This window comes from Argentina silus (genome assembly GCF_951799395.1).
Source record: "Argentina silus genome assembly, chromosome: 8".
Classification (NCBI taxonomy): Eukaryota; Metazoa; Chordata; class Actinopteri; order Argentiniformes; family Argentinidae; genus Argentina; species Argentina silus.
In genome coordinates, this window is record NC_139662.1 from 20,799,506 (window position 1) to 20,822,005 (window position 22,500).

Sequence of the window (22,500 nt, forward strand, 5' to 3'; positions counted from 1 at the left end):
AATCTTACTGAGGGGATAAACACTTTATTAGATTTCTCCAGCTCCCTCCAAGGGGGGTGGCCTTTTTTCTGAGGAATAGATGTGTTCGCCACGAGTTCGCCAGTCGAGAGCAGAGTGAAGTCAGTACCGTACCTCAGTTTGAACTGAGAGAAGTGAAAACCTGAATAGCCTGTCGCTTGGATGGCAACAGCACTGTCACTGTGCAGGCTAGTCACGCTGCAGCACGCACCGCAGTTTAACATCTGGTGTGTCACCACGGAAACACAATTCCACTGACCTCACCAACACACCCTCAGTTCAGTGCCTTCTCATGCTGTGATCAACAGCTTGCCAAGAGCCTAATACGCTAATACACTACCCTGGGTTGTTCTCCACAAATGAGTTGCACAGTCAAGACATGGGTTTGCTAATGGAACCACTTATTCCACCCTGCTGTTAACCAGAAAACTGCAGAACGTCTCCTTAATAAACTGACTGAACTGTCTTCAAGTATCATCTCATTGTGTTTCCTTTTTGTTCGCAGAAATGTGACTAAAATGGACAGGAAATGCCTTAACTACTGTAGTACAGCGATCTGTTATCTGTTATGCGTTTCTGTTCCTGTTAAGACCTTAGTCTGACCTTTTTGGTTGCATTGTGACAAAGACATTTAGGAGGAAAACACCAAGACAGACCTTAGGATTTATGGATAAAGATATGAACGGTACAACACCATACACAGAGAAAGAACTTTTCGAAACGAAAACACACATTTGTTCCTTGATTTTAAAATGAGTAAGAAAATAAAACATCATTCTGGATATCAGCATAAAAGAAGAATCTTCTGAAACCAGCGGCAGACTGTACATATCAATGTAGACAGATGCAAAACCATTGCTAATGTTAGTGACAGGTCTACTTTGTACATGTTTAAGAGCAAATTAAATAATAAGAGTTAAATTAAATAAATTCAGTCATTCTGACCTAGTGCCAGGTTGGGAAACTGGAGTGAAGTGAACACTGTCATTTATATTTTCTGGAGTATTTTTCAGGTACTGGAAGACAAACTTTGGTTTTCATTCTGCGACCAGAGCAGGAGGTAGATGGGCTGTAAAGTAAGGCGGTAACTGATGACATAACTCCACACGGCTCATCTGATTGTTTCATATCTAGAAGCAGTGTCTAGGGGTAGGCCGGAGGCTGACTGAGGTTAGATTCCTCCTCCCTGATTTTACCCGCATCGACAACTGTAGCAATGCCAGGCGGGTCGTCTGCGGCTCAGTTGGTAGAGCGTGGCGCTAACAACGCTTAGGTTGCGGGTTCAATTCCTGCTGGGACCATATATACTGAAAAATGTATGCACTCACTGCGATAGAAGTGTCACTTTGGATAGAAGTGTCAGCTTAAGTGGCATATTGAAAAAGGCTCTGGCAGTGGTTGAATAGCATGAAGACGACCACTAGAGGGAGCTCCTCCCCTAGCTTTGATGCTTCTGTATAGGATGATGGAATGTGCTTCTATGTAGATAATAACTGAATACTCTCATTCATTTCTAATGGAGATAAACAGATTGTTCAGGGGTGGTGATCAGACTGCAGAGGCTTATCAACAGGGGCACTGCAGCTTTCGTGAGTTAATTTCATGAACCCCAAAATAAGGGGCCTGTCATCTTTCACAGTGAGCAGAAATGACTGTTGTGTGTGCTAGATTTCCTCTTTTATGAACAATTACCTCATCACAGCGACTTTAAAACAGGTGTGTATTTCCTCAAATTACACTCACAGAGCACTTTATTAGGAACACCTGTACACCTTCTCATGGTGGAGGTGGTGGAACACCTGTACACCTTCTCATGGTGGAGGTGGTGTAATGGTGTGGGGAATGTTTTCTTGGCACATTTTGGGCCTGTTAATACCAATCAATCATTGCTTGAATGCCACAGCCTATTTGAGTATTGTTGCTGACCATGTGCATCCCTTCATGGCCACAATTTACCCATCTTCTAATGGCTGCTTCCAGCATGATAATGCACCATGTCACAAAGCAAAAGTCGTCTCAAACTGGTTTCATGAACATGACAATGAGTTCAGTGTTCTTCAGTGGCCTTCCCAGTCACCGGATCTGAATCCAATAGAACACCTTTGGGATGTGGTAGAACAGGAGATTCACAACTTGAAAGTGCACCTGAAAAATCTGCAGGAATTGCGTGATGCAATCATGTCATCATGGACCAGAATTTCAAAGGAATGTTTCCAACATTTTGTGGAATCAATGCCACGAAGAATTGAGGCTGTTTTGAGAGCAAAGGGAGGCCTGACCCTGTATTAGTATAGTGTTCCTAATAAAGTGCTCTATGAGTATATATAAAATGATGGAATGTGCTGCTATGTGGATAACACAGAGCACCCAAGTAACTGAATACTCTCATTCATTTCTAATGGAGATCAAACAGATTGTTCAGGGGTGGTGATCAGACTGCAGAGGCTTATCAACAGGGGCACTGCAGCTTTCATGAGTTAATTTCATGAACCCCAAAATAAGGGGCCTGTCATCTTTGACAGTGAGCAGAAATGACTGTTGTGTTTGCTAGATTTCCTCTTTTATGAACAATTACCTCATCACAGCGACTTTAAAACACCCCAGTGAAGGTGTGTATTTCCTCAAATGACATCACTGTAAACTGTTGACGGTGGCTCTCTGAGGTAGATTGCTGGTGTCTGTTCTCAGTGAACTGTTTGTTTCTGTCTCTGCCCCTGTCAGTGAAGGGAGCTGCATCGAAGAGGTGGGTGAGGGCTGGGAGGTAGGGGGGAGAGGGGTTAAGTGGTAGGGTTGTTAAGAGGGGGTTTGGGGGTGTCACCAAGGTAAATCATCTGTTCATCTGTTCAGCATCCACAGTCCCAGAGAACAGCTACTAATAGTCCCACTTCAAAAGGTACGCAGCGATGATGCGGTTCGTCTGAATTAAAAAAAAAAGAAATCTCTTCAGATGTTATTTCCATTCCAGTGTCATCCTGCCCTAAGTCAGGGGCACAGAGCTGGAGACAGAGAGGAGAGCCACAGATATACATGGTGTGTATAGATCCACATCCACAGTGTGTCTCAGTCTGGATAACCGTCGGTCTGGTGTCGTTCCACTGCTACCAATGGCAGCTATTGGGGAAGAAGAGGAGAGAATTGTGAAATTAGTCTGTAAACAAAACAATTAATTTGTCATACAGTTAGTTATTATATTTATCTTTGGACCTCTATCACATTTGACAGATGAGCAATTTAAAAAGCAACAATAGATGATGTCGAATTGTTCAACGGCCAAATAAAGTTTTGAACGGTTCAAGTGTGGAAAGCGTAGCCTCAGACGCTGGGATGGTAATTGAGGGCCCTGAGACAGTGGGCCGAGACTCTGTCTAATGAAGGCCTCCGTTCTAACGAGCAGTTGTGTGTCTGTATCTGGCATGCAGATTGCAGTCATCGAGTCACCACACGCTGAGCCAGAGAACTACAGGACTACAACTCCTCTCACAGCTCACAAACCACCGGAATCAACCAGAACCAGAACCGTCAACACAAACCAAGACGTGGTTTTAAATCCTCCGTGTAGTCGCTATTCTACAGCCCACGTCTGTGATGGTATAACTGCTATGTGCAGATGAGTTGATGAGTGATTTGACTTGTTGTTGTTAAAGCAGAGCAAGGCACACCGTCCACTCTATGCTGTGCATCAGGGGGAGGCCGGCGGAGGTTGAAATCGGAGGACGGGCTCATTGTAACGCGTGGAATGGAATGAGGACCATTCCTCATTCCATTCCATGCATTAGAATGAGCCTGGGATGGAATGGGGAATAGTACCATTCCTTGTTCCATTCCATGCATTGCAATGAGCCCGTCCTACGATGTCGACCTCCACCAGCCTCCCCCTGCTGTACATGTGCTCTTCACAGCCGTCACACCCAGCGGCCCAGGCTGTCTGGAACAGACCCATGTCATCCTGCTTCAAACTCATTAATATGATTAAAAATTTAAAACATGCTTGGACCTCCTGTGTCAGTAGTGTGTGTGCGTGTGTGTGTGTGTGTGGTGTGTGTGTGTCAGTGTGTGTGTGTGTGTGTGTCACTGTCTGGCGCAAGCTGGGGGTAACTACGGGACATGGCAGGAGGCAGACAGTTGGGTCACATGTTCCTGGTTGTTGTCTCTATCTCCGTGTTCGTCCCAAACCAACAACAACACGCTGATGTTCATGAAAGCAGACCTCTCTCTTTCTCTCTCCCTCTCTCTCCCTCTCTCTCTCTCTCTCTGGGTTCATGCAGCGGAGGAGGGGACAAAGGGGGTTCTGGTAAATAAACAGTAGCTGGGGTTTTGTTTGGGATGTTTTTCTAGTGGAAGTTTCCGTGAAACCCTGGAACTGTTTGTGCATTGGTGGGTCAGGTTGGGGAGTAGGGGGGGGCGCTTAGTAAGGTCAGGAGATACGGCAATTGGAAAGGTGCTGAGTCACTGAAAACCTGTGGGGGGGAAAGGGCAGGCACAAACAATACTTGTTTGTATGTGGTGTCTGTGTGTGTGTGTGTGTCAGAGAGAGAGAGAGAGAGAGAGAGAGAGTGAACAGAGGGAGAGAGAGAGTACCTGAGGGGCAGGACGTGGGGTTCTGTTTTCTGGTCAGGCGTTCTGGGTGGGTCTCTGTACTCCGAAGGCTGTGATGAACACGTTGACGACGACGATGATGAAGACGAAGGCTGTTGCCAGGTTCTCCATCATGTTCAGCCTGTAGTGCTTACTCTCATCATTCAGGTTCCACCGCACTGTCAAGAAAATCAGCACGACACATGAGCAACACACACACTCTCTCTCTCTCACGCACGCACGTACGTACGCACAAACACACACACGCACACACACACACACATACTCTCCAATCACGAATAAAGGGTCGCAGCCTTCCTGGGACTCACGCCAGCAGATAGTGGCGTACTGATTCACGTTCTGTACTCCATGCACTGTTGAAGTGTCTCTCAGTGCTGGTGGCCCTCAAGTGTTCCAGGCTGAACTCTTCTGAGAGAGGAGCACATGTGTGCACAGAACACATGAGGTCAAACAGTAGAATGGCCAAATCTATTCAGGGCCAAATCTATTCAGGGCCAAATCTATTCAGGGCCATGAAAAAGGGAACGGCAATTTCAAAGGATGCATAAGTGATGACATCCATAAATGAAGGTGTAGATGCTGTGTATCGTGTGTGTGTGTGTGCGTGGGTGCGTGGGTGTGTGTGTGGGTGTGTGGGTGTGTGTGTGTGTGTGTGCATGTGTGATTAGCAGGGGTTAAATGGTGTGAAGACCCCTGCCTGTGTGTCTGCCTGTGTGTGTGTCTGGCCCTGCCCAGGGGGGGATGGTATGTAGGGCACTCTCAACACGCTCCGATGACTCCATCAGAGAGAGGGAGAGGGGAGGGGAGGGGAGGGGGGAGGAGGGGGGAGGGGAGAGAGGGCTGCAGGGATTGACAATGGGAGAGGAGGTAGTACAGTATGGGGGATGAAGGGTTCGGAGGGAATGAGAATGGGGGAAGAGATAGAGAGGGGGAGGGCGGAGGGGGAGGGTCAGAGGGAGAGGGGGATGGGGATGGGGGAGTGGAGTTATGGTATGGTGTGAGTGAGGATCAAAGGGGTGGGGGGGAGAGAGAGAGAGAGAGGCAGACAAAGAGTGAAGGCTTTCTCACGTGCTGACTCGGACACATGAACCCATTAGAGAGGGAAGCGCGTTCAGGGAAAAGCTCATGTATACATTAAAGAAACACAGTGCAAAGGCAACTTCTGACCGGGTGAACGGGTTCCCATACAGAGTCAATGATATATTGATAGGTAGGGTTGTAAACGGGCGGATGGTACTGGGCATGTTTTCATTTGATTGCTGGGGCAGAGATGAGTTACTGTTCCTAAGATCAGTCACATGGCCTACACACTCATTAACTTCCAGAAGAAGATCAGCCCCATAGTAAACCAGGGTGCCACACACCAGGCTGATATACGGCATGCATCAATCCTACTTTTCGACAACCGTTGTGGGACAAATGCAATCACCCTGTTGTCATAAAACCCACATACACCGACACCTTGTGTGTGTGTGTGTGTGTGTGTGTGTGTGTGTGTGTGTGTGTGTGTGTGTGTGTGTGTGTGTGTCTGAGCAGGAGATCAAGGTGACTGTTAGTCTGTACTGTCACGCCTCAAGATGCCTTTTGCTCCATCTTCGACATCCCCCGCTGCTCCTGACACCTCACACACACACACACACACACACACACACACACACACACACACACACACACACACACACACACACCTCCCTACAGACACACACACACACACACCTTCTTACAGACACACACACACACACACACACACACACACACACACACACACACACACACACACACACACACCTCCTTACAGACACACACACCTAACTACAGACACACAGACACACCTCCCTACAGACACACACACACACACACCTCCTTACAGACACACACACCTCCTTACAGACACACACACACCACCCTACAGACACACACCTTCCTACAGACACACACACCACCCTACAGACACACACACACACACACCTCCCTCCCCTTCTCCTCAGTCAGCCTGCTGACAGCAGCACTAAAAAACCTGATGAACTCTGACCCGGTCACAGGCCCCCGGTGGCTATGGAAACAGCCAGGCTCCTCGAGGTAAATGGGTTGTTTGTCAGGAGACGTTGGATTTGACAGTGCACCTTTCTCTGCTAAGGTCAGGAGAGAGTGGCGGTGGGGGGGGGGCTGTCAATCAGGAGGACGAGGGAGGTTGTGAAACGCAGCGACATTACCATAGAATTGAGACACAAAGGACCCTGTTTCCCCTGTAAAAACACACAGCCAGTAGTGTCAAAGAAGACCCTAAATCTTTGCAGATAATGCTACAACTTTGCAGATAGTAAAATCGAGTAAAATCAATACCCTGGCCCAACGGTGAACAGTGATATCAAAGTGCCAGCCACAGAGAGAGAGAGAGAGAGAGAGAGAGAGAGCGAGAGCGAGAGCGAGAGAGAGAGTGTTGTTTTCCTCACTGATGATGATGATGATGACGATGATGATGATGATGATGGTATGAGACACATCCAGTGAAAGAGGGAGTTGTTGTTCTCACCGATGAAGATGAGCAGGACCCCGACGGTGATCTGCAGGCTGAGGGAGATGCTGATGAGGGTGATGAGGGGGGTGTAGAAGGTGAAGTCTGGGCCCTGCTCCATCACGGCCTTCAGCTGCGAGGCGTTGGCCATCAGCAGAGCCACGTCCAGCATGCTCTCTGCTGCGCTTTTCTTGTTGGCGTAGTGGTTCATGTTCAGAGGGGCGGGGCTGCCTCGCCAGTTACCCGCACGGGGGACCTGGGGACGAAAACACGTGTCAACAATACGGTGAACGATAGAGAGAGAGAGAGAGAGAGAGAGAGAGAGAGAGAGACATCAAATCAAATTGTATTCGTCACACACAGCCTGTAATTGATATAGTGAAATGCTTTGGGATCTTACTCCTCGTATAACAACAGTCAACAAATAAACAATACAATATAATACAGTAATAATAAAACAGTGACATATGATATGGTAATGTCTGGTAATGCAACAATGACACAGAATAGGGAGACAACTACAGCAAGCTAAACAGCGAGACACAGAGAGTACAGAGATCCACACGGTGATGATGTTGTTGTCATTTAGGTTAGTAATGTTGGTAATGTGATTAGTATGATCTCATTACTACAGCACAACCACTGGGGGAGCATGTTCCATGTTGCCAGGAACATTAGAGGAGATGAGGCCAGAATGCCATTAAGACATGGTCAGAATGGACACACTATTATGAGGGCAGGCTATGCAACACATGCCAAATGGGCCCTTCCATTAATATCGGGTGGAAGTGGATACATCTCCTTCCTCTTGGCAAAGTGCAGATCCACGACTATGACCTCATCTCTTTGTCGCTCACCTAAAGCACGGCCCCCTCCCAGCCCTTCACCCACTTATCCTGAACTCTTATCTGTTTGTTTGCATTTCAAGCACGATCATCCGCTCTGCGTTTCCAAACACACCCCGGTGACGGATACTCTGACCGTGGGGTTACTGAATGCCAGCCAGGGACAAGACCAGGTCATCCCATCCGAGATATTACTGTTCGTTATTTTGTGTCATGTTGAAATCTCGCTAACGCTCAGGGATTGAGAATCCAATCTGTGAGGAATAAAAGGTTCACATCAGAGCATTTCAAATATATTGCCATTCAAGGCCTATTGGTCTATTGCACGGAACGTTACAGCGAAATGTGAATCCTTTCACGACCTATTTTCATCTAAAGCAATATTGAATGAAATCCGACCAACACGATGACCGAACCGCCCTTCCTCTTCCTAGTAGCTGTGGATTACTGGCTCTTTAAACTGTCAGTGGTAACGAAGCCCAAAGCCATCTTTCCTGTTCCGTTCTGCCCCAGGAAGAGAGACAGTGGAAGGGCGGTTTCTGAACCGAAAGAGAGAGCTTTCATTTTATGGAGAGAGAGAGGAGAGAGGAGAGAGGAGAGAGGAGAACCCTTTAATTTACCACAGAGCTCAGCTGAATTACCATGCCCCCTAGGAAAGAGATATGGTGCAGTAACACACCCAACCCCAAATCCAGAGAGCGGGGGGGGTGAGAGGAGAGAGAGAGAGAGAGAGGGTGGTGGCGCGGTGGTGGTGGTGGGGGGTGGTGAGAGGAGGGAGAGAGAGACAGAGGGTGGTGGTGATGGGGGGGGTGGTGAGAGGAGGGAGAGAGAGAGAGAGGGTGGTGGCGCGGTGGTGGTGGTGGGGGGGGAGTGAGAGGAGGGAGGGAGAGAGAGAGAGAGAGAGGGTGGTAGCGTGGTGGTGGTGTGGGGGGGAGTGAGAGGAGGGAGGGAGAGAGAGAGAGAGAGTGGTGGCGCAGTGGTGGTGGTGGGGGGTGTATTCTGCGTACGCTGTCTGCTGATACTGCAGACACAAACACCTGTCTGCAGCATCAGCCTGGCATGATGATTAGGATCTGACCATCAGTCTAATGCACGAGGGTTGAGGTGCAGTGATTACTGTGATGAGGTTTCCAGCGCTGCGAGGGGGACCGCTCCACTTTAATTCCCTTAAGGACACCTGTGCTTTATGGGGCGTGGCACACTGACCCATATTTGGCTGGAAGCCTCGTGTGCGCATCCCCTGCTTTGTTCACAGATAAAACACACCAGCACGGGACACAGTGACACAGATCCTTAACCCAACAGACGACACACAAACGAAAACATCTCTTAAAAACATGCCCTCCGTGTTCCAAAATAAGTGCAAAAATGACGCCCGAGCATCCGTCCCTGAGAGATGGCGACAGAGAGATTTAGAGCACACTGTCATAACCTCCCAGGATCAGCCATTCTCCGAGCTCTGACACACCGGAGGGCATTCAAGGTCAGACCTTATACTTTAATCAATAGGCCTGAGTGAGATAATGTGGGCAGTGTGATCACAGGTTGTACAGGCTGCCCTCAAGGCCTGACGCTGCAGTCTGTGTAGCGTGCCTCGTTCAAACCCGACCTGAAGAGCTGCGATGCTGCCGAAGGCTGACATGACAGAATGATGGTGGTCATTTGGCACGCCTGACCAATGGCACGCATCCAAAGGCAAGTGTGTGTGTGTGTGTGTGTGTGTAGAAACAAACACGCTTCGCTTTTTATCAAAGGTAAAGACGGATGCAGTTCTGTATTTGAATAGCATTCTTGTTTGACAAGAAACATGGTCACAACAGCACATATTTGCCTATAATTGTACTGACATTTCTGTTGTTGTGCTTGAGAGGCGGCTTGGCAATCAATCACTCAGTGTTGGTTCGTTTATTGCTATTTTGCCAGACCCAAAACTGACGGTCTCATTAAGTCGATTGCTCTCTAGTGGTCCTGGTGTGGTTGTTTGATGCTTATTTTGTTATGAATTATTCAACACACAATCCCTGTGCGTGAGAGAGAGAGAGATAGAGAGAGAGATAGTTTTAAAGTCTTTATTGTACAGAAGACACACAATGCTTCAATGCGGCATTCACTGAATAAAAAAAAACCGTAAAACAAGAAAGCTAAATACATATATTGTCATCCCCCTTGTCGACTTAGCTCTTCCATCAAACAAAGAGCTCCCTCCTCCCTGAACAAACGCTGATTATGTCACCCTTTGTTGACAAAGTATGATAGTACATCAAACAATTCTCACCCCGGGGGGGTAGGTCACGGTGTCAAGTGAGAGGGAACCTCCTATAGGGTAGACGGATGAGATGGATGAATTCAGAGGTACCTCTGCAGCAGTCACAGAGAGTGAGTCAGAGACCGTTGCCCACGCAGGTGAGTAATAAAGCTCAAAAGGAAATCAAGCGGTGTTGCAGTTGCTCTCCGCATCCCTCTCAACAACATCGCCCCGCCCACTCCATCATTTCGGTGTGAATGGAAATGTGTCACGGACTGCAGTTATCACCTCAGACTATAAGCAACGGTGTAACATCCTCTAGCCGGTAAAGCTGCAGGTTTTGATTTGCTACAGTAGGCCCCTGTAGGCCGGCACCAGTACTTGCTGAGGTACTGACTAGCTTATGGATATACAGCGCCTGGCTTGCAGTTCTGTGATTAGAAGTCCCCTTCCCCATCAACTCACCACTGCGATCCAATGGTGGTCTGGACCCAAACCTCAAGCCCTGTTCGGATGTGTTCTTTCATCCACTTCAAGTAAGCTCATCTATATTTTGGGCTGACTCTGACAAAAACAAATTCGCTCTGTGGGACGTGAACTCATTCAACCCCCCCCCCCAAGACCAGCATCTCTCTGCAGCGATGCATAATCTATTGCTGTTATACAGTCTAGGCTGCCAGGCAATTCTGGTCCTGGTCCCCACAGACTGAGGGGCAGGTCAAACAGGGATGCTAGAAGCACAGTTTGCTGCTGTCGTGTCAATTCTCCCACCAGAGAGCACACTGTCTGATCACGGAGAAGGGTCCTTACAGCAATACTGCAAACAGCACTTGATGCATTTACCATAAGGATGACTTTCTCTAACCATGTCCTTGTTTAACTTGCAGTGAGTGTGTGTGTATGTATGTGTGTGTGTGTGTGTGTGTGTGTGTGTGTGTGTTGTATCTCTCTCTCCCTCTTTGACTCTGCATCAGCACTTCTCTCTGTTGCCCATCCATCATGTCCCATCAGCCATCCTACTCTCTCACCTCAAACTCTGGCCCGGGTCCAGTGGAGGGAATCGACCCAACTGTATAAATCTAATTTCCATGATTCTCTGAAGGGCTTTTAGTTCTTCTGCCCCTGAAAACAGATGCAAACACTGCTGTCCCAGAGTACAGTAGTGCACTGCCTGTAGTCACGAGAGAAGTGCTACAGCAAAGTGCTATCGTGAGTTTCCCCTGCAGAAAACAATGAAAGTCTTCTCAGAGGACAGAAGGCTGTAATGGAAGCAATTTACAAAACGCCCATTGGTCGTTATTGACTCCTTCTGTGGGAACACATATTGTAAATGACATCAATTGCTCATTTTATCGAGCGTAAAGATATTCCATTCTGTTCTCAAATGGCTGGGCTGTGACAGTCCAATGAGAAAAGAACACAGACGGTCGCACGCACGCACGCACACGCACACACACACACACACACGCACGCACACACACACACACACACACACACACACACACACACCACTTCCTCTGAAATAATTGAATGGAGCCATAAGGGGACAGGGGACAGACCATTGAGATGACACAGAGAAGCTCATTTCCTCCCCCTGTAAGGTGTTATTGCTTTGGGAGCAGCCTTAAACATCCTAATAACTGGGAAAATGGAACTTAAACCACCTCATCAAAAACACTCGCTAGTTAAAAGAAACAGCTCATGAAAGACTGCGTTTGATTGAACAACGTTTGATCGAACCTACCAACACATCAACCCCATAAATGGAGATAAAATACAGAGCGAATCAAACCGCTTTTTTGCTAGATTTGAACACACTGGCTAACTGAAAAAAAAAGTTTGTTATTGACACATTGTTGCAGAGACGACATGGCACACAATAGGAGCATTCATTATTCACGGGGCCAATCAGGTGCCTGCAATGCTCCAGACTGCCACCCGAGACCAGGCAAAGGGGAATGTCCAGCAACCGTTTCAGCAACAGATTCTTCCTCACTGTTGATTTTGGTGATCTGAAAAGCACCTTCTCATTTCCTCTTCTTCTTCTTCTTCTTGTTTTTGAGTTTTATGGAAATTCATAGTAAACAAATGTCATCCCCATCCTTTGACAGGAGGTGTGGGAAGTGAGCATGTTTATCCTCTTTGTTTAATCACGTGGCCATCTACATGACTCTTCACACTACAGCCCATGACCAACCTCACATTCACAATATCTCTCTGTCCCCAGCCCTCAATAACCCAATGTAACACAGCACACTTGTGTCTGCCTCGGTTTAGCGCAACCGTGGTATCAGAGGAGGTGATGACCATGGCCATCTGATCTCGAATTACATGAGGCATAGTCATTCAAAGATCCATTCAGATATTCCTGAATCAGACCTCATCTTGGAAGCAGGCAGATCTCCACTGGAATAAACGTTTACTGTGATGTATTTCATAATGGTCTCCTGTATATATTATCTTGGCAAGCGTATCTATATCCAGGAGAACAGTGTGTACTTAGAAGGCTTGTGCCTGTCCTCTGAATCTCACATTCCCCGCCTCTTTTTAAGCCCGCAGCCCATAAACTTCGCCAATGCGAATCCATGGCAACCACTGTGTAGCAAATAACTTGGTTTAGAGGGAAATATAACAACGTATGAGGGAAATAACAACATAACAATGTAAGCACTGCGAGTTAAAGTTACATTGTTATAATCGTCAGGTCTGGTAAAGGACTGTCTGAGAACGTGATATCGCCTGACAATGTTGCCTCGTCCCGTTTCCAAGCAGTCAGCCTAGCCGAAGACTGCTAGTTTTCTGCCATGCAGCGCTAAGACCAAGTTAGCGGTCCGGGCATCGCTTACCTCCTCTCCACTTTCTCTGTCATCGGTCCCGTTCATTTCCATATTGTTCGATGACAACGCCGGGGTCCAAAATAGTCTACGAGACACTGCAAACCTAAGAAGAATCACATAGACAATAGGGAACAACTGTTTTCTGCTGAGGTCGGGGGACGGTGGGCTGTAGATGGGGTGGGGGGGGGGGGTTCATCCACCGATCTTGGGACGACGTGTCCAACAGTGTCCGGTAATTAGTAGCCTGATCCCCACCCTCTAAAAATATGTTGCCTGGCTAATCCAAACATTCCTCTACCATAATCATTATCATAGCAACGTGAAATGCAAATCGGTTTTTATTTTGTATTTAACATTTATCCAAGTCTCATATAGCATGGCATGGGTAGAGAGTATTGAATGAATTATATTAATTCTATGAGCAGTAAATTACTGACTCTCAGTGCCAATTGTAAAATAGACATTAACCCAGGGATGTCGGCCTCCCGGGTGGTCCAATCAGCCCGAGGGTGATTTGCGCTGAAAGCAGAGATCAGCTTTGAAATGGCAAAATAGCAATTAAGTTCTTTTAAAAAGCATTGTACTATTGAGCACTGTGGAAATGAGTCATTGCGTGTAGGCTGAGAGTATAGGCTACAATAATATCGAGTATTGTAATAATATGAGGCGTCGGTGCGCACAGCACAGTGGACATTCGTTTAGTTTTACTAACAAAAACACATTTTTTCCAGCCCAGGTGAGGTTGCATTTGGTCCACTGCGGCCCGCAACCAAAACAAGTTTAACACTCCTGCTTTAATGTCTTTTTTTTTTTGCTGAGGCATACAACCTGTGCACAACTTGGAAAGCTAGGCCCATTTGATAGACCAAAACTTCATACGCAATAATGCAAGCATGCAGTATTGTATGGGAAATGAGACACTTTATGTTACTGTACATCAGTTGTCATACAATGCAGCCAAAGATTTGTGCTTTGCTCCTACACAAAGGTATATTAGCAGAAGCACCCCATCATACAACGATTTAAAAACTTCCCAAGAAGACTCTTATTATTTACTATTTTCACTCGTGCTATTTACACTATAGCATGTTTGTTCCTTTTGGTGTAACATACATTCAATATGCAAATGTTTTTCTCTTGTTTGTTTTAGATCCAGTCTGTGTTTGAATTTCAGCTTTTTAGCCTACGTTGTTACCTCAAGGCAATTGGATATGGCATTATTGGCTCAATGCAAAGTTGTCCTTTTATTTTTGTTCAAACGTTCAGCAATAAATTATGATCTGGATTTTAATTTCAGTAATCAGATTTGTACCATTAATCCTATTATACTTCACAGTCAGTTCCTGGGATTCAAGTGAGAGGAGGTGACTCAGGCAATTATTTAAAGGATTACAGTTGTTGTTGCATTTTGGTATTTAGGACTGTGTGTGTGTGTGAGAGAGAGAGAGAGAGAGAGAGAGAGAGAGAGAGAGAGAGAGAGAGAGAGAGAGAGAGAGAGAGAGACTTGAGGGGCTCATACCAAAAGCTTTAAAATCCCTGAAATCTGTGGTGTTATATTTAAAAGCGAAATAGTCTCCAATGGAATACGTTCTGGGGGATCGTTTCCACAGACCAAGGAAATACAATCTGTGTGCATGTATTATCTGGCTATACCAGCGTAAGATATATCGTGTAAGAGTTACCTGAATTGCAAAATACATTACTGATGACTTGCATGGCGTTTAGGAAGTATTAGCCATTAACTTTGGGTGGTTATGGTAAGTTGTCAGGGGAAGGCATTAGCAAATATTAGCATAAGCAACAACAATTAGCAAGAATAAAAAAATAAAATAAGAAAAAAAAAGCCTGATTCAGAGCCCCCCCCCCCCCCCCCTTGTTTATTGTACCCCACTGGAAAACCCCATTGGAAACCACACTTCCGTACCCCAGTAGAGGGGTGTGGCCACTGTGGCACGTCACTCCGTGAGGGTCGATCCCCTCCTCTGTTGTCACCCGGCAGGAGGTCTCGAACATGCGCTTTAAATGGGTGGTCCTTCAGTCGTTACTAGGGGCGTGGAGCCAAGGCACAGAAGTGTTCGTGGACGGGACCTACAAGCAGGTTGCTTATGCCTGGCTGCATTACTTAAAGATGTGGAACATAAACAAACCATAACGTTGTCATTACATTGCTAAGGTGACACATCCGACGTTCAATTAGCACGATCAGCCAACTGCTCTATGGTGAAGATTTCCTCAGTCAAAGCCATGACTACTAGCCAGCTCCACGCGTCGTCGTAGTTCACACACTCGATGGAGAGGGATGCAAGGTTGCTGATCATTTCCAGAATTTGATAGGCTACATTGTTTCTAGTTTTGTTTTCTTCATTTACCACGTGCTGCGAAAAAAAGCAATTGCAGGTAGTCCACTGAAAAGCATCTATTTTTGCTGTCTCGTCGTGGTTCGTTGTTTGGCTGCTGCTGCTAGTACGAGTTAGCCTGCTAGCCAGCATCATCATCACCACCAACAGGCATCAGCCTCTTCGCTAAAACCTCGTAAGTAATATCTGCAGTCCTGTTTGACTTTTATCTAACTGTGAACGTTTTTTTTTCAATGATGGATTTGTCAGTGATGAAAGTCCCCAACTAATTAACGTTAGCTTGCTTGCTGGTAACTGTCATTTATTCGTTAGCGCACCAGCAGTGGTCTCAGGAATTTTAAAGATCTGTCAGCATACACGCTCTATCACTGCTAGCGAGCAAACCACACCGTGTCTCATCAGCACACCCTGGGCCATTGATTGATGTGCACCTGATGCTGATGTTTAATTATTTTCCGGTGTTTCAATCTTGGATGATTTTTTTTTTCGAAATTATAATATAACTTGTGAACCACGACTGAGCCAGCCTGTAATAAAACCAGATGGCTTAGTCAGTGAATAGCGAGAGGCCCATTATTTAATCATAAATATTATTTTTCGCTTCTTTGAAAACTGTTAGCTAACACTATCTATCTTTTCGCCAGTGTCCAGATTGGCTGTGCTTCGTGACATCGCTTCTTTGATACCCCCCATGCTGACGAAGTGCGTCACCGGGCGGGCGCTGCAGGTATTCAGCTCCCTCTCCGTCGTCGCGTCGGGAATAGCCGCGGCAAACATGATCTGGAAACGTCAGTGAATCAACAGTTTAAATCGTCATGGAGTCGGGCAGTGAGTCCAACTCCGAGGCTCCCACAGGATTTAAATATCCATCTGTTCCCAACTCTCAATGTGAACTCAACATAAATATGTATGAGACCATCAGCGACGGAAACGTCAATAATATGGATACTTCGACAGTCGTGAGAGGTGGGAGCGACCCCAGTGCGTACCCTCCATCAAATTATCAGAGGATCGTGCGTCAAAGATTCATCAGGAGAAGTTTGTGGTTCTCGGACTCAGACGAACAGGCCTTTGAGGCTCCTGAATGTGACAACAGGAGTAAGATTCTGAACATAAACCTGCGCACCATAGTTGACCGGACACGGGGGGCCCGCCCGGGGATACAGGAGGGATCGAGCACCGAGAGCCAAGGTGGGCAAAAAGACAGTGCGACAGAGAGCGCAAGCGCCGACGAGGAGAAGGAGAAAGTCGGCGATAAATTAAATGTTACATCCGTGGACGGCGGCAAAACTGCTGCGAAAGCAGTCAGCGAGGATAACGAAGAGGAGGCAGAGATGAAAGCGGTCTCTACGTCCCCCGGGGGGAGGTTTCTCAAGTTCGATATCGAGCTTGGGAGAGGGTCCTTCAAGACTGTCTACAAGGGCCTGGATACCGAAACCTGGGTGGAAGTAGCCTGGTGTGAACTTCAGGTAACCAAAAAAAAAAGTGTCTGGCTAAGCAACTTTTTGTGATCATGTCATTGATGCTCAATTACTTTAGCCTCCATTTCTTATGTTCCATTTTTAATTGCAGTACAACAAAACAGTCAGTACTGTAACAGTGGTATTGGTAGCCAAGATGCAGAATGTTGCTTTAAAACACGTTAGTCCTGTTTTACCTGTGTGTAGCATAATCATGCTGTCAGCCTTAAGGATTCATCATTTGAACCTTTACAAATCCCAACTCTGTGTCTGAGTCTTCAGGATGTCTTGGATGTGACACTGGTTGCTTTCCCCTAGAATGATTTCCATTAGAGGGGTGATGCATGGCTCTTACAGGAAGTCCTTTCTCTGCTGTCAGCGGGTGTTTGCACATCATGACAGCATAATGGGGATGTCTACGGGGAGCTGTCAATCAGCTGGACTACTATTGGGAAATCACTCAGTTGTAACTGGGTACCCACTAAATGTTAAATGGTTTAGAGGGCTGAAATATTGACAAACATTAGCCGAGCCTAGACACTGACGTGGAGAGATGCTTTTGTTCTGTTAGATCAGCCATTTTGTTACAAACATACTGTACCTGTGTTAGTTAGCTCATGTTGTACAGACACTGGACAATCGGCAGCTTAGGCCATGCGTGGGTATTAACTAATTATTTCCGACCTGTAACGACTGTAGCACATGATAATCACTCTGTCTCTCTCCCAGGAGGCTTAGGGAAACTGCAAGTAAGCATGACTGGGCTCCTCATGTACCAAGTTGCACAAGTTTGACTTTTTTTTTTTTTTTTTTTTTTTTTTTTTTTCAGATTGAAAAGATTAGTGTAGGCCTACGTCCCGCATTTTGTAGTGGTACCCATCTCCTGGTTCAAAGTGTGTGAGAGTACCGAGGCCTAGCAGAGAGCATACTGTAGGGTGCCTATTGGAGCCCGGCCCCAGCGGTACACGTGGGTGGAGAGCAGTAAAGGGCTCTGCTCCCCACCCTCTGTGCAACAGGAGGGCTCCTGACAGGGAGCAGCTGATGTCTGCTGTTGCACACTGGGAGCAGTGTAGTGGCTCTGGGGCTCGTTGAAGGTCTGTGCTCTCCAGGTTGCTGAAAGCCTGTGTGTGTGTGTGTGTGTGAGAGAGAGAGAGAGGGGAGGGGAGGGGAGGGGATATACTGCATAGGATGAAAGAGGTTACCCTCGTCGTGTGTGTGTCTTTTCTGGGAAGAGGCTTAAATCATTGTTTAGACAAGTGACGTCTTGTAAAACACAGCTTAAGAGACTGAAGAATCTTTTAACAAGGATGATGTCATGCAAGCAGGTGATGGACTGCTGGAGGGGGAGATGTTGGATTGTTCTCTTCCACTGAGTATGACATGACTGGACACACAGGATGACCAGAGGATGTGGAACAGGAAATCATTCATCCTCTGCTTGCCCCACGGACACGTGCTAACACTCCCTCTAGTGGACAGCTGAGGGCCACAATAATCAATTACTGTTTTATTGGGTGAATTTTACTTACCCTTTTTGTCACAATTATTGCCCCCTCAGTCATTCTCCAGGTTTCTTACAAATGTGGTTGATAGAAAGCCTGCCCTGATCAATTGTTTCCATCAGAGTGCTTCCTGATTCTTCTCTCGGATGTGCAACTGATCAGAAGCATTGATTGGAGCGTGAGGCGTCTTCATCGATTGGGCCTCATGTGGTCCCTTTAGAATTGGTCAGAAATAGTGGTGCTTTCACGCTTTATTGACCAATCAGATAGCTTAGTCCCCCTGAGTAACCTAAAGTGCTCAGGTGTGACTCCCTGTAGTTTTGGAAATTGATCAGGTTGTGGATTGACCCAGTTGTTATGTGAGACACACAATTGGACAGTGGAGGCCCTTGTCCCCAGAGGCTACAGTTACCCTGCTTTGGATGTTGTTCCTCTGGCCAACACACACACACACACACACACACGAGCAAAGTGTGTGTGTGTGGGCATAGTACAGCTTGTGAGATGTACCTAGACCTGGTTAGTAAGAGAATCATAGTTTGTAGCCGAAGTGATATTCAGCGGGATGTTCAAAGTACCCCCCCCCCCCGCCCCATATCCCTCATTTACCCTCAACAGTAGGACACGATTGAGTCAGCTGTGCACATTTATCAAGGCTGTGCACATTTATCAAGGCTGTGCACATTATTGCTGCCGTTGTGCACATCTAGCCCTCAGTGGTGCACGTGGGCGGTGTCAGTCTTGTTAGGTTGCTTGGTGGACTGTGGCGCTGTGGAGAATGTTGTTGGACTGTTTCTCGTGTAGCAGAGAGAGAGAGAGATGTGTTCTGTGATTTTCCACTGTTTCCCCTCTCTGGTCACGTGGCTTTTCTGCCTGGAAGTTTTAATCTGGTCCCGTGCTCTCTCTCTCTCTCTCTCTCTCTCTTTCTGCCGCACGCTTTCCTGCTCGCTCTTGTCTGCTCTCTCTCTCTCTCTCTCTCTCTCTCCTCTTGCTATTTCTTCTCTTCTTTGTTCTCTTTCTCTGCCTTTGGCTGTCTTCTCTCTCTCTCTCTCTCTCTCTCTCTCTCTCTCTCTCCCTCCGTCTCTGTCCCCAGGCCTAGGCGTCACACAGATGGCCCTGGCTCAGGGTGGGATGCTAATCTGTGAGGAGAGAGGGAGAAACCCACGGTGACTTTTTAACAATGTTCCACGCTTTTTGAGCGTGGAACATTGTTAATTCATGAAACTCTTTTTAGTCACGATTTATTGATTTGTTCCAACTTGCAGCTCGGTACTGTTTTTAAGGAATAGTCAGGTCTCACTTTCTTTGTCTCTCTTGCATACACACACACACACACACACACACACACACTGCGCTGGACGCTGGTATTTGGCAGGGTGCTTGGTGCTCTGCAGATAAAATCAAGCGTTGTCTCTGAATGCAGCGATGGGTGATGACACCATGGTAGCGGAATGAGGCTGTCTCTCTCTCTCTGAGAGCGTGGGCTGGAGATCTGGATGATGACAGCACACACACACCCTTCGAACCAGTTCTCTACATGCACTTTGGCCTAATGTTTTTGGACTTCCTGTTTTGGATGTGGGCGTATAGTTTTCAGGGCGATTAAAATCAGGCTGTGCATTCAGATTTTTTTAATTTATCTGTGCGATTGTCTTTGTGATATCCTGTGTTAATAACAAAATAACAACACTCTTCCTCTTGATCTCTGAGATTGAAATAGGAAAACAGCGTTGGAGATGGCCAAGTGGGTCATTGGTCACATCCCGTTGGGCAGTGACAGAGACACACTGACTCTAACAAGGCCTCATCAATGTCCTCCTGCCCTGTGGCATGCCAGACCTCTGTGGTCCTCCTGCCCTGTGGCATGCCAGACCGCCGTGGTCCTCCTGCCCTGTGGCATGCCAGACCTCTGTTGGGTCACGGAGGCTGCCCTAACTAGGTCAAACCTGTTCGGGCGACTCGCTAGAGGTTGGCGGTGGCCAGATACTGTGACATGGGCCTACGGCGCGTTGTCAGTGTGAATAACTTTACTGGCTGGTTCATTCCGAGGCGTTGAAGCGTGTCGAGCATATTTAAGAGCCAACGTGACGATCTGCTCTGCTCATACAGTCACTGCCACGCCGTCTTATTAGATGGAAATGGTCAGATAACGGACATGAAATGAAACGGCAGCCTAATGACTTATGGCATTATGTTTTCATTTAATTCTTGAACTGTGACCACAAACCTTTGAAAAATACAGTATTTTGAATAAACTCTTTTTTTTTTTGTACCCTGCTCCATAGGTTTCAATGCGATTCCATTTCAAGCCTTTGCTTCCAGTGCATCATTCGTTCCAGGTTATTATAACGGATAACGTGGTGAAAACCACTCCGCGTTCACACCCGTGAGTTCTGTAAAGTGGGCCAAGCAATATCACAGTTAGAAAATAGGCTTAGCTTGAGTGGCACTGACGGAGCTCCTGTTAGATCCCCGCCCCCCCCCCCCCCCCCCCCATTACCACAGAGGGAAAAGCGGAGGCAAAGGGAAAAAGGGTACGCATTTGCATATCAGTGAACCTGGTGCACCTGGGAACGTCTCTCTCTCTCTCTCTCTCTCTCTCCCCGTGGCACTGCCCTGCCAAGAACAGATGTCTCAGCTCCCTCTCTTCCCCATTCAAGTGAGTGAAATGTACAGTGGCAGCAGAGCGCGCTCCTCAGCAAGGCGCAGTTCAGGACAGTTAACATTGAAGTAATGCAGTCAAAAAAAGAAAAACGTGTGCCTTACCTGATCTTTTTTAGTTTTCCTTATAGGCTAGACACTGTCATACTAAGACTAACTATACACTTTTTGACTTTTGATAGTAAAACCTAGCACCTATACAGTGAGGCACAGCCATTTTACCAGTTCCTTACTCAACGGGATATTCCATAAGTGTTGTATTTGCCTCTCTCTCTCTCTCTCTCATTTATTTATATATACACACACACACTGTCCTTGGAAATAAGTCAGATTGCCTTTTTAATGTCTAAAATCATTTTCGAAAGCTGTTTCTTGGAATATCTCCATTGGAGCCCATGTACTTTCCCGTAATCTCTTTAGCACCCCCTGCTGGTGCAGCATATGTTCTGCGGGAGTGGGAGCGCTCCTGTATATACATTCTCTGCCGGTGGCTGAGGTATGTGTGGAAATGTCATCTGAACAATGCAGCGCAGAGATGTGAGACTAAAGCCCGTCTGGCCTGTCAATACACGGCTCACAGACGAGTTCCGGTCTGCCACACCCGCTGACACGGACAAAATGGCAGCCACCATTGACCTACTTGTACAGGATGACATGATGCAAGGGGGTGGATTCTACTCAGTTTGCATCGTTGGTCAGGCTCCAGTACATGTAATTGCCTTCATGTCTCTCCCCCTCGGAGGCTGCATATGAAATGGCTTTAATGGGGATGACATCATTTCGCGATGGCGATGGGGAAGGGAGCGTCTGTCAAGCGATGGCTAACCTCTGTTTGCTGCTGTCCGTCAGCTTCTACACATCGAGGCATTGGTGCACACACACACACTCGCACACACACATTCACTCACTCACACACACACACACTCACGTGCGCACTCACTCACACACACACACTCAGACCACACACACACACACGTGCCCCATGATGGAGACCAGAGACCGGGATCACGTGATCACCCACATTCTGCAGCAGTCCCTCCCTCTCTTCGACCGGCCCTCATCATCATCATCAGCCCCCATCCCCCCGTTTCCCCCTCTCCTGCACTCTCTCTCTCTCTCTCTCCCTCCCTCCCAGCAGGGCCATTATGCAGTGAGCAGGGCTCCAGAGACACACCCTACTACCTACCACAAGTGCATGGTGAACCCTGTAGAGAGAGGGTCACACATTGTAATGTAGTATCTTTGGGAGGGGGGTGGGGGGGTGTGTGTGTGTGTGTGTGTGTGTGTGTGTGTGTGTGTGTGTGTGTGTGTGTGTTTGTTGGGGGGGTTCACACAGGGGTTCCAGTGTTCCAATACAATGACTGTATTTAGAAGGCATTACCAGTAGTCCTCCACATGCTTTATTGTGCAACCTTAGTCCATCCCCACTATCAGGCCTGGCCCCCTGCGCTAGCAGCTCAGGCA

The 22,500-nt window shown here is 47.2% G+C and overlaps 3 protein-coding genes across 3 annotated transcripts in view; 2 read left to right on the plus strand and 1 right to left on the minus strand.

The window, feature by feature from the left end:
- Positions 1 to 484, plus strand: part of LOC310807888 (caspase recruitment domain-containing protein 19-like) — a 5,328-nt gene extending 4,844 nt beyond the window's left edge. The window contains exon 6 of the mRNA XM_083674535.1: positions 1 to 484. This exon is cut by the window's left edge and continues 456 nt beyond it. The gene's annotated coding sequence lies outside the window, so the exon portion shown is untranslated.
- A 4,145-nt stretch (positions 485 to 4,629) lies between these two features.
- Positions 4,630 to 13,107, minus strand: LOC310807938 (ninjurin-1; the record flags this gene model as incomplete). Its single annotated transcript, XM_083674603.1, has 3 exons — positions 4,630 to 4,772; positions 7,148 to 7,385; positions 13,066 to 13,107. 3 exons carry the CDS (start codon positions 13,105 to 13,107, stop codon positions 4,630 to 4,632), a joined length of 423 nt encoding a protein of 140 aa, XP_083530729.1.
- Positions 13,108 to 16,079: 2,972 nt separating this feature from the next.
- Positions 16,080 to 22,500, plus strand: part of LOC310808069 (serine/threonine-protein kinase WNK2) — a 41,746-nt gene continuing 35,325 nt past the window's right edge. Inside the window, exon 1 of the mRNA XM_083674770.1 lies at positions 16,080 to 16,882. Within this exon, the coding sequence (XP_083530896.1) occupies positions 16,229 to 16,882 (654 nt within the window). The 5' untranslated portion in view covers positions 16,080 to 16,228. The remainder of the gene's footprint in view (positions 16,883 to 22,500) is intronic.